At 37.6% G+C, this 12,901-nt stretch overlaps 1 protein-coding gene across 4 annotated transcripts in view; it reads right to left on the minus strand.

Annotated features, from left to right (window-relative positions):
* Positions 1-4,378: 4,378 nt before the first annotated feature.
* Positions 4,379-12,901, minus strand: part of LOC140337279 (voltage-dependent L-type calcium channel subunit alpha-1D-like) — a 31,253-nt gene continuing 22,730 nt past the window's right edge. For 2 of the 4 annotated variants that reach the window (XM_072420940.1, XM_072420939.1), the window contains 5 exons: positions 12,168-12,311; positions 11,795-11,958; positions 10,774-10,895; positions 7,830-8,150; positions 4,379-5,886 (listed from right to left, as the gene is read on the minus strand). In XM_072420940.1, coding sequence (XP_072277041.1) covers positions 5,590-5,886; positions 7,830-8,150; positions 10,774-10,895; positions 11,795-11,958; positions 12,168-12,311 — 1,048 coding nt within the window. In that variant the 3' untranslated portion in view covers positions 4,379-5,589. Of the gene's footprint in view, positions 5,887-6,485; positions 6,529-7,829; positions 8,151-10,773; positions 10,896-11,794; positions 11,959-12,167; positions 12,312-12,901 lie in introns of all 4 variants that reach the window. The other 2 variants (XM_072420941.1, XM_072420943.1) reach the window with 2 other exon arrangements.

The following is a 12,901-nucleotide window of genomic DNA, read 5'->3' on the forward strand; positions in this document are numbered from 1 at the left end:
GCTAACTACTGAGCCAATGTGCTATCTTGAATTCAGCATTCTTGGATAATGATTGAGGGTCTTTCACTATGTGTTTTACCTTATTTGTTCTCCTAAGTTGAATGCTGTGATATGGTATTACCTTTATTTCATTTAGCCCAGGAGAGGAATGCCCTGTCTGTGTTTATCATGTGTCCCCACCTAGGGACTTCCGTGTACCCTCCTGTGGTATACATTTCCTCTTGGTTCTTTGTGGAAGATCCCCCAACTGCATCTCTTTTTTTTCCCTCTATCTTCTGTTCCCTTTGACTTACTGTCCTTTACTCTCCTGTGTCTGCTTTACATCTTCCTTGTCTCACACTAATGGATTCAGGAATGATTTCCTCCCCTGAATGTCTTCTTTCTCCAGAGAAACGTATGTTGCTCCTAGCAGAACTTCACACACAGCAGGTATAGGTGGTGTTTCTACTAATTTCTATAAATATAAAATACACAATATCAGGAACAGGAGATACGCAGAATGTTATCAGGAAAGGTGTGGGTTTCCTTATTGGTAACTGTCTCATGGCAATTTTGGGATATGTATTGTGATGTAGAGAGAAGGTTCTGGAAGGTAACCTTGTTACACTAGTCATGATGTACTAGTGTAACCTAGGACCTAATACTAATCAAGGGTTGTTTTTAGAGGGGACAATGACACACATACAGTAGGCATACATGGCACCAGAAATTTGGTGGATTATGTCCATCCCTGATTTTCTGACACCCCTACTGTGCATTTACAGACTTTCCATTTCATACCTGTGCAATACGGCTGTAAGAAAATCAGGGTTGGACATATCCCGCCACATTTCTTGTGCTATGTTTGCCATTTTCTGAACCCCATTGCTAGGGACTACACTTTTTTTTTTAATACAATGCATTGGTCCTACTACAAGACTGGCCATTAATGTTTATGTGGATGGACCTTGTCTGTGTACTAATCACTAAAATACACGGTGTCCTAATTAATGGCTACATCACATTTTTATATCTCACAGAGGTGATTCTACACATTGCCTTGACATGCTACATTATGTCTCCATCATGGCTGCCCTCTCCCCAAAATCACTCATTATTATAGACTACACACTACTCCCGTTAGTGACTTTCTTGTGATTTGGGAAGCACAGGAGGTTACCAGGGGTTTATCAATCAAACAAGGAGTGAGACCTAAAAAAAAGTAATCAGTAGGAAATGTCAGATATAATCTACTGAATTCAAAGACTGGAACAGTTAGGACACACAAACAGAATCTTGATGGTGGGCAGGGATTGGTTGGCTTCATTCTGTTTGGGTAAAGCTAAGACCTCATTGTCCCAATGCCACCTAGAATTTTGGATATTGGCCAATGCCCTTCACAATATAGCTAACAGATGGGTCAAAGGCTTTATAATGTCATATTAAGATAAAGCTCTTGCCTTCCATAGTTTTTGTTTAATGGATTTGTACAAGATTGTACAGGGAGCCGAACCATCTGCATTTTCAGTACACTTACGTAAGATCTCTCCATTGCCCACAATTTACTCCAAGACAAAGGAGTCCCTAAAGGCTCCTATTGAATTGGAGGAACTGCTAGGGCCCATCAAGTCTCCCCCAGGACTGGATTGTTTTTGTCCTATAGTTGACATCAAGTCCAAGTGAATGTGACTTACCAATTACTAGCGGTCTTATATGAAATAAAACACATACCTATTACAAGCAGTAAAATAAATAACCACAAGATGGCAGTGTTCATAAAATATTTATTAGAAAAGAATTTCCATTGGATTGTTTGGAGTTTGCAGGTTCTCCCCAAGTTTGTACTGGTTTCCTCCGGGTACTCCGGTTTCCTCCCCCATCCCAAAAACAACATATTGACCTTAGACTGTAATAATGACATACGACTAAAATAGGGACATTAGATTGTGAGCCCCCTTAAGAGACAGTTATTGACATGACTATAGACTTTGTAAATCAGCTGCATATGTTGGTGCCATATAAATACTGTGTGTGTGTGTGTGTGTGTATATATATATATATATATATATATATATATTTAAAAATATGTGCGTGAGTGTAAATTTTCAATCATTAATATTCAGATTTTAGTGGTTAGTCAGAAGGCAAATAAAAGCAATTGATCCAACACATTCCTAAAAATGGAGGTAAAAAAAAATGTAATACTGCCAGGATTTGAGAATAATAATCCAGCAACTAGACAGTGTCATTTGTAAAAGAGTAAACAGAAATATAATATTTGTAATGTCACTGTGATTTAATTTTCTACATTCATACTGATCAATGTTATTCACTTATTGATTATATATATCATAAAATGGTGTAAATATGTCGGTAACAGGTTTAGTGTCATAGGTGTACTATGAGCAGAGTGCTGTTTTGAACACTTAACTTTCTTCTCATACCAGCAATCTTTATTGCTCCTAGCTTGTCCATAAAATTGAGTTTTTGGGATGTTATTGAGGAGGTGTGAAATATAAATCTGACCCATGTGTAGCAGCGATTTGAATTAATTAGGACCGTACTGCACATGTGTGCAATCTGCTCCCATTTCCCTGATTTGTAGTGCGGGGTGACGGGACATGGGCAAACTGTGGCGCAGAATGCTGGTTTTGTCTGCTTTTGTTAGGTTTAGGAGAATTATCATGGGGTCAGAACGGGAGGAAGTTCTGTAGATGGTGGTACAGTAGAGGAAGTAGTTAGATTAGGTGAAGCTTCAGAAAAAAATAATGCTTGTTGGTCAGTTTTATTTTTTTCTTTATTATAAACTTACCTTTATCTATAAACTCACCTTTTTCTATTATTTTTAATTACTTGAATGAAATGCGGGATTCTTCTTATAACAATGGGGAATCTCTATAACAAGAAGCACACCTCTATAATGAAATAAAGGGAGCCGTGTGAGTGTATTAAACCAATCCAAATTACAAACTATTCACAGAACATTGTAATCAATAAATTGGCAGCCATGCTGGAGAGCAGAGTGCCATAAATATGAAATATTCATGTAAAATGCTTCATACTTACACTTGCCTTTTAAGCTTGGCTTTGCTGTTCTGATAGGTTTACTTAATTGGATGAAAAAGGTTCAGATCGGGGATTTTTGGTGCTTTTACCCTAACTGAACCCAAAATCAAATAAGGTGAATTCTGATTAACAATTCTGATTTCGGGTTGATAAGTGAATAGAGACACTGTGCCTGATTTATTAAAGCTCTCCAAGGCTGGAGATGATACACTCTCATCAGTAAAGCTGAGTGATCCAGCAAACCTGGAATGGATTTTTTTTTTGTGTTCTCCCCAGCCCCTTTTAGCTGGGCACACCACCCGGAACTTTCCAATAAGCACCTGCCTGCTTTTGGGTGGTTACTGATAAGTTGGCTCACAGCCACCCACCTACAATTTCTTCCTACCCAAATTCTGGGTTGAACACTAAAAGTACAAATGTTTTAAATCCTAGACCAGATCCATTCCAGGTTTGCTGGATCAGCCAGCTTCACTGATGAAAGTGTATGCTCTTCAGCCTCAGAGAGTTTCATAAATCAGGTCCAATGTGTAGAAGCAAAATGATAAGCAGCATTTTTAATTATGGCCCATGTGTTTGCACACTGCACTACAACTCTTTTCTTTTTTGAATTTAGCTGGTGGGAGAGTCAATCAGATGTGACCATGTGACTCTCAAAGTAAGATGTCAACTACATTACCCAGAATCTCTGTATTGCAGTGCAAACCATGTGTTTAAGGCAAGACTTAGTAATGGAAGTGATTCACACCAATAAGCAATTTGGACCTCTCAGGTCAGTCTAACTGACACCAGTGGTTTTTATGGTTATCTGTAATGGTGACATTCTTCCCACTGGCCGAAAGACTAATATACTATGAGCTGTTCATATAGTAATTACAGAAGGGGTTCCTTGAGGACCCAAAAGTTATTTCAAGGGATATGTTAGAAGTGTGGAGAAAGATTGCACTAATATATCACATTGTAACATGCAATGAGGCAATGAGTTAGGAGGTTAGCTGTACAAAGACTCATTGGGCCTGCTTTAATAACGCTCTTCAAAACTGGGGAGGATGTCATGGGAGAACTTAGGTGATTCAACAAACCTGGAATGGATTTCTTAAAATCATTTGCCAATATACATGATCAGTCCTGGACCACATCCATTCCAGGTTTGCTGGATCACCCAGGTTCCCCCGTGAAGATCTATCTACTCCAGTCTTGGGAAGCTCTAATAAATCATATACTATATATTTGTATATATGAGTATCTGTTCTCAGACATTGGAACATTGTACACTTTTGAGACTTGCTGGGTAAATACATTTAAAATCAGAATATAAAACAAATCCAACACTAGGTGCTCTTTGAAACACCTTATTTAATTCAGTACTTCCCTTTTAGGATCCCCAACAACATTACAAAATGTTTTCTTGGAAAAAGAAAATTCATGGAACAATTTTATAAGATTAAAAAGATTGATAGCTCACTGTCACATGAAAATAACACCCAATACCGGAATATCTTTTTTTTTTCTTCAAATAATTGCATATCTTATTTCTTTAACAATAGATTAAATTTGACATAAAATATTTATTTTTAAAAATTCAGATTTTCTTTATAATTTTTATTATTTAAAAACAAATGAATCTTTTTGTGTTAATAGACTTGTTCTAGATATATCTATGGATTTGCAGGAAAAAAAAAATATTTGTATAACCTTTGCGGAGATAAGTGAACTCAGAATCCCTTAGATATTGCTGCAGTTCAATTTGCCATAAATGATTACAAAATATAGAACATCTCTTTACAAATACAAATTAGCATATATTACAGCTCATTTACAGAAAATCTAAACTCATTTTTTTTTAGCTAGAAGCTTTTTTTCCTGGGTGTCAGTGCATTGGTTGCAGCGATTCCAGTGTCATTTGCCCTTAATGTCATAGTCAAAAAAAAGTTGACTATTAAAATGATATTTTCACCATGTAAAATAAATTTACACCATCAGCAGGATTCCTGGGCCTATTGTAACACGATGTGCGGAGGAGCACTTTATAAAGAGGGTACAACTGAAGAAGCTTGGTGGTGGCCATTCTGGTGGCCTTCCCATTGGCCAAGACGCAATAAAAAACCAACCAGACCTAGGAAACGAGTAAGAATCTGATATGGCGTGTATGGCTGTGGGGTAATGACAAGGGCATTTTGATTGTCATCATCAAATAAAAAGTCACATAATTGCATCACTGATTCAGGTGCAACATGCGGCCTACTGTTCACATAGAACACAATATGGTTTGACCATCCTCCTTGACCACTTAGAACTCCGATACTGAAGACTTTGCATAAGAACACGTTTTATCCACCGGAGCCAGGAAAAAAAATTGGGAGTTGTTGTCCTGCAACAGCAGATGTCCTGGTAAGTTGCACCTGCAACATGTATCCATGGCATTTACCACGTGTGACCACACAAAGCTGGTTTAGTCGTTTTCCCTTTGTAGTGCCTTGCTTCATTAACTGAGAGGCACTTCATTTTTATAGAATCCTAAGTGTCTTTTTACAGCTTTATTAAATACTATAAAGTTGTTATACAAATCATTTCATCTGCTAGATCTTCTTCGTATTTATTGGGCTCGGGCTCCTCGTCGCTGTACCCAGGGCCAAAGTCTTGAAGATCATAGTCTCTCCGACTTAGGATAGGGAACATATCGCCCCCTGCTGTCCCGTTACGAATGCTGCCATTGAGAAGATTGCTTGCTGCACTTTCCATTTCATCTATAGTCATGTCACAAGCATCAGCAATCTCATGTTTTGTGGCAGACACAAATTTGGGGTCCCTAGCATATCTTCCCAATCCCTCTGAGATTAGTACCTGGAATATAGAAAAGAAGGTTTCAGTTAGGATGTACAGAGTGCTATAAGGACTGAATACAGATGACAGCTCTACCAAGAACCAAACTATGACATATACTACCTACACATTAAACTAGAAAGTTTGATGGCTGCTGGGAAACTTTGTATTTAGCTGCATTTATCCTTAGCTCTGCCCCCCAACTTACCTGACCCTATGTGTACCCACACTTCACCCCCAAAATTCATATTTACTGAGAGCTGTGCTCCCATGGATTGCTCACATCTGCAGCCTGCTAATTTTTATTGGGAGAGCAATGATGGTAACAATTAAAAGACAGATTTGGTATTGTCACATTATAATGGGAAGTGCTAGTGCAAAGTTTTTTGACAGGTAGGTATTTTTTCAAAGAAACCCACAGATTTAAAAGTGAGACCCTAAAGAGATATTATAAAAAATCCAAGCAGGCAGGTTCCTTATTGCAGAGGGGCAGGGAATTTGCTATCTGCAATAAAAAGAACTTGCTTGCCTGTTCACAATCTTTTATGTCCAGCTCAGTGTACAATCCCAGCATACCCAGCTGCTGGGAATAAATAAATACAGAAATCATGCAGAGTTACATCATTCCAGACTGAGCCGTCAGGGTGTCTGAAGATCCTGAACCTGAAAGAGAACAAAGTAAAGACGCTGGCACCCGTGGCAGAGCACGGAGAAGTAAGTATACTTGATTTATGAACAGGCAGGTAGGTTCCTTTTACAATAAAGAACCTGCCTGGTCACCTTTATTTATTTTTGAGGTTTAGCTCCACTTTGTAGAGAACCAGTCATCTATTGGCATCAAAATTCACTCATGACTATTGACTGAATAAACATGACAAAGATCACTAAAAGGTGATTAATATCTTGTCCCGCTATGTTTAATGCTGTGCAAACGCTGATAGCAATGCTCCAACCCAATCTCACTGCTTGGTTTCATATGCTCCTGCATTTGATTAGATAGGAGTCCAAGACTCTGTACATCAGAGAGAGAAACTCGAGGAACCATATATTTTTGCAAACTGGAAGTTACTAGTGTATCATTTTCTTAATGCTATATTTACAGATGGGTGACTAGTTCTCTTTAAATCTGTCTTGGCAGGCAAAGTATGGATTTAAAAATATACTAAAATAATCGCAATAGAGAAATCATATCTTCCAAACATTTCCTTTCTCCAGTGGATTGCAAAGTCATTGATTTATCCTCTGTTATAAAATGTTTAGAAGTTGCATAAACTAAATCATAGTGGCAGCAATTAAACCATAATCTGGGGTGAAGGAACAAGGTCAGAGTATTCATGCTTCATACCCTGCACCATGGACAGGTGGTGGATCTTCTTACTGTAATTCTCCATCCAGCATGATGTGTTTTAGTGTGGGGATTACTAAGGGGCAGATGCTATCTACTAGGATGTGGCGGACTGCTCCAACGCTCCACCAGTGCCATCAGTACACATAAATATGCTTGTTTTTCTATTCACAGTGCTAGAAAGCTAAAAAAGCAAACTACCTACTTAGGACTGTCAAGGCTTAATAACTGGGTGGGTTTCGGAACTAGGAACCACTACATGTTTTGATTTAAAAATTAGGTAGCCTAAAATGTGTCGATGTTGTAGCTAAAAGTAGTCACTCAAGATCATCTGGATTTGTTCTGTCATATAGTAAAGGTTTTACTGCTTATCTCAGCAGCTTAATAAATTCTAATAGGTGTCAGAAAAATACCCCAACATGTGTCACTGTTTTAGGCTATTCTCTGTAGTCAAGAATAGATTTTTATACAATTGTGGCTGCAGTGCTGGTGACCTCTGGGCTTTGCCTGCTATTAAATAAGCCCACACAAGCCACAATAAAGTCATGCAAAACGTTCTATTAAAGTCACATATTTTTTATTAGCTGTACAATGGGCAGTATTACCCAAGACTACTTACGGCTTCCACTAGGCTGTCTGCACTCCTGTGCTTGTCACTGTGTTTGTTCCTGAAGTCATTGGGTACAGTCAGGTTGGATTGGTTAAATGTCCTGTATGAAATGTCTGTGTCATCTGTGTACCATGAGCTTCTTTGTAAGGATGGTAGACTGCCATTCATCTGCTCCTTGGACTCGGCATGGTCCACCCGGATGAGGGGTGTGTAGAATGGTGTGCGGTCCCTGTTGTTAGGAGTAGCTGGAGGGGTGGCCCAGGATCTCGTAGAGCGACAGGGAGAATGCTTCTGAGCTTTACTGGAGTCCAAGCCAGCCACAGCCATGATCTGAAATACAAAAGGATTATTAATGAAGATTCTTAGCTGGAAAGTTGCCAGATTTATTTGCCCTATTTTAAAATTTTGGGAGTCCGAACAAACTGTGAAGCTTTACAATGTTTCAAAGCGTGTCTTTTGAAGAAGAACTCCAAGCAAAGAGATAAAAACACAAATACAATTTCTCCGGTACACGTAATTTCCTGCATCATTCAAACGATCCTAACTGAAAGCTCAGTGGATCTCATTAATTTGTTGCCAAGGTCAGAGTTATCTCAATTTGTGCTGCTTAAAAACAACCGTGCAACTGATCATCTTTGCCATTATGGGGGAGAACTGAAGAAAAAAAAAACAACAGATGAAATGTCCTCAGACACTTTGATATATGAGGTCAAGCAATTAGAGGTGAGTAAATCATTTCACCTGCATAACCTTAAAAAATTGTCCCAATCCACCAAGCAAAGTCACTCAGATCCCTACCACCCCTTACAGAAGTGAAACAGCCTCCTTATACAGTAGGTAAGAAAAAATACTAGAATTCTTTTTTAATTTCTAACCCATAAATGGCTCAGATGTGATTAAGCCACACAGAAAGTAGCATAACTTTTATTAGTTAAAAGATATATATACATGGATATATATACACATAAACCCTGTTTTTTTATCCTGGTAAAGGGAGCATTTCACTTGTGGGGTAGCTTTTATGTGTTCTGGTATAGCAAACGTTTTATACATTGGATTATTTTTCTGTTTCAATGTCTTTTTTACTTTTCATTACATTTAATTTTACACAAACATATGATACAAACAGAAATAAATATCTCAAGCCATCCCAAAAATTCTGTAAAACTACTTCAAATCAATAATACCAGCATTTAATACAAATTCAAGCCTATTCCATTATATCCATCTTTCTTAACCTAATAACTCCATGTGCTATGCTAGTTCTCTTTCAACCAATGCTTAGCAGAAATTCAATCTCCCTAAATGGTTTGATCTTTACCTCCCCTTGCCTAACCCCTCATACCTTCCCCTTTTATTTTATCTTATCTTAGTAAGTGTTCAATAATTTATCATCAATCAATCATATAATCCTGCTAATAGTGACATTAACAGAAGGGGGAAGGAATTACTTCCCTTCTCCCCACATCATGTACAACCAATTTTCAACACATTGGATTATTTTTATATGATTTTATGAACCTCTGTAACCCCATTGGAGTTTTACTTTGTTTTCTTCCACTGTGACAGCATGACAGTAAATGGGTGGGAGTTGGCTTATAGCCTCTCTTACTCTACTTAACTATAGTTTTTATTTTTGCCTATTGCTGTTGAAGAGTACCTCCCTAATTGGCTTCTCCCTAACAATTGTCCTTGGACTACATTAATGACATATGACTATGGTAGGTACATTAGATTGTGAGCTCCTTTGAGGGACAGCTAGTGACACGACTATGGACTTTGTACAGCGCTGCGTAATATGATGGTGTTATATAAATACTGTGTAATAATAATAATAATAATAATAATAATAATAAATAATAAAAGAGCTCCCCTAACTTACTGTTTGCAGGCAGGATATTGCTAATGGAGACACAGCAGTGCTCTATCTAGTTTTTCTATTCAGCATTGGTGTCTTCCATAAAATATAAGATATCCTGCCCTAGTTTTATGAATGGCTGGGAAATGGTAAATTATGCTGCAGTAATGAGAAAGTAACATCACTGTCTGATAATGAATAAGCGCCAGTACTGACGATTTGAATCTCATTAGGCCAACAAATTGTGTGGTGACTGGGATCCATCAATGGGAAAAGTGAATTGTTCTTGATGGAGGGATCAAGGATCACACAATTACAGTATGTTATTAGGAGATATGGAGACTAATCACTGTCATAGGGACAACAACCCAGAAAGCACCACTGAGGACTTGTAATACCCTGCACAGTGTCATATATATACTGCCTGGCAAACATCACATTTAACAATTGTGTCATATAAGGTTATAGAAATAAATGTAATGTAGGTAAAAAAATTAATTGTGTAATGTTTCTTCAAAAGCTGCATTTTTAACCCATTTTTAACCCATTGAATTCTAGGCATGTTATCACTCCATGTACAATTCTTGTATGTACAATATTTATATTTACTGTACTTACATAATGTATCTTCAAGATACATTAAATGATTTGTTTTCATCTTTATAATAACCACAATAAAGATATTAAAAAAAGTAAATGTGTGTTATTTGTTTACTGTAATGAAATGCAATTTGCAAAAGAAAGAAGGTGGTCCTATTGGTTGTTATGGGTAGTTTCCCTTCTACAGCCCTTCTTGTACGGTTTCTAACATTATCAAGCCACCCAAAGCTAACATTATACCAACAACCTGGCCAATGGACTATAGTTTCCCCCAAAGGAAAGCTGTAGTTTTTCAGCTGAGCTGTATCTGCCTCCGCATCTTGAAAATATATATATGAGGACAATGTCAAATTAAATAACTGGCTTCCATACAATTTAACATACAATGTTCTGTAATGTAATTGTTAATTTATAGGTGTGTCACAGCAATAAAAACAAATAAAAATCAAACTCCTAAAAAAACTATTTTAGTTGGTAAAGTGAACTTGCACCTACTTGTTGCTGCATTAAATGCAATGGTAATGCTGTACGGTGATGAAACGTTGGTGATAGAGGAATGTCATCCTGGCTGCTCTGTCTGCGAAGGCATTCAAAATTGAATGAAGATCTTCTGTTGGCTACAAAAGCACAGAAATATTGTGGTTAGCAAGCATTATTTTCATGTCATATCAGACATTTTTAACAATAACAAGATATTATGGACATTATAAAAAAAAGTTTTGTGTGTCACATATATATTCTCAAATGCTGCCACTAGAATCTCAGACTGCTGAGTCTGTAGAGCAAACACAGAGATTAAAGAATGTACTATGTGGAATGGTTGAGCGCACAATTACTATAGCTGGGCATGCCTGCACTGTTCTTTCATGTTCCTTTGCCTAGTGACATGACCCAGTGCAGGACTGGTTATTTATTGATGTTTTTAGTCACCTGTAATTCATACTGCGCAAGAAAACAAGTGTTGTGTCAGCATGAAAAACAAGCAAAGAGTTTCCTTGTCTAACCACCATCTAAAGAGGAAATCTGACGCTCTGGCAACTATGGCATTTGACATAAGAATGGATATGAATATATACAAAATATGGATATGGAACTGACAATGTTTGTATGATAGTTTAAATTCTTGAAAGCTTTTCACACCTATAACTATAAAGCAGGAAAATGTATTACATTATGTTATCTGCAGTAATTTTCACGTCCAAATAGATTATTCAGTGTTGTTGCTGAAATTGTAAACCTAATTGTTCCATTGGTCCTAGCAAACTTTCAGCACCATATCTCTGCTTTACACATTACAAGCCATAGTCTTTACCCAGTTTAGGAATAACAGATGTCATGCATCAGACTGCCAGGGGTAGAATTTGACTCGGGCATTTTGCATTGACCAGAACAACAATTAAATGCACCCTTCACTGACCCTAATGAATCCTGATAAAAGAGTGGAATCTCTTTTGAGCCAATTGAAAAACAAATCCAATACTTTCGTAGACAAGGTTCTTCTGTTAAGAAAACTCACATGGAGGTGTTGGAGGCAGCAGTCTCCGTCTTGGTGATTTCCTTGATTCATAACATATCTGTGGGTCCTCCTCTTCAAAGAAGCTGTGTGGATGGTGGTAGCCTTTGGGTCGCTCATAGTCCAGGTCATTGGCTGGATACAATGTGGGATCATCGTACATTGGCCTGCGTTAAGGTAGATTCTGGTTAGATAGACTCATGTGGTGCATACAGATCTAAATATTCAAGAAAAAGAAAGTTTGGATATTCCCCATAAACACAAATCCAAATAAAGCTGTACATTTCCAATGCTGCTTCTGGATATTTGTGTGACTACAAGGGACAACGCTTCCAGTTTTATTGAAGAGTCTTATTATGGTTTTCTAGACATTCACCTGTTTCCAGACAGCATACTGTCCTCTTCATAATACTCCTCCCCACTGTAATACTCTGGCTCCCCCAGGTATGGATCCTCATAGTCCATAAAGTCAGGATCTTCACGGAAGATGACAGGCATGTTTCTCTCTCCAGACTCAGATCTGTGATAGTGACACAATATATCAGAAAGACTAGCACTACTGCATTTAAAGGCCTACTGCATACTACCAATAACAAAATTAGAATGTTCTCTACTATAATGCTTTTATTGTACATCTAGAAAGCCAAAAGGTAATAATCAGTCTAATAATTAAAAAACAGTTGCAAATACAAACATAGGAGCATTTAACCCATACTGAATGCTTAGTTCAGTTAAACACTAAAATACATTCCAGGTAAATCAGGACAAAATATGGTTCATCTCTGCAGCTTCTGTCTGAGGACAGACCATTCTGCTCTGGCTGTGTACAAAGAAAACAAAGACATTAAACATTTTTGTTGTGATGCACCTAGACTGCATTTAGCTGATTTAAAGTTTCAAAGTTAACTCACAGGTCTAAATGTTGTCATATCAAGTGCAGACATGTAGGTGTCAAGTATTAACACCTACTACCTAATCCTGATAGTATTATCGGTGCATCCAGGGAACCCCTGGATCCCAAACTAAGGTTATATATAATAAATGACTTTTTTTCATGACCATAAAGCTAGGTTTAAGAAAAGGCTCTCAGCTTTGGAATGTAGAATGGCT

This window comes from Pyxicephalus adspersus, chromosome 8, assembly GCF_032062135.1.
Source record: "Pyxicephalus adspersus chromosome 8, UCB_Pads_2.0, whole genome shotgun sequence".
In the NCBI taxonomy this organism is placed as follows: domain Eukaryota; kingdom Metazoa; phylum Chordata; class Amphibia; order Anura; family Pyxicephalidae; genus Pyxicephalus; species Pyxicephalus adspersus.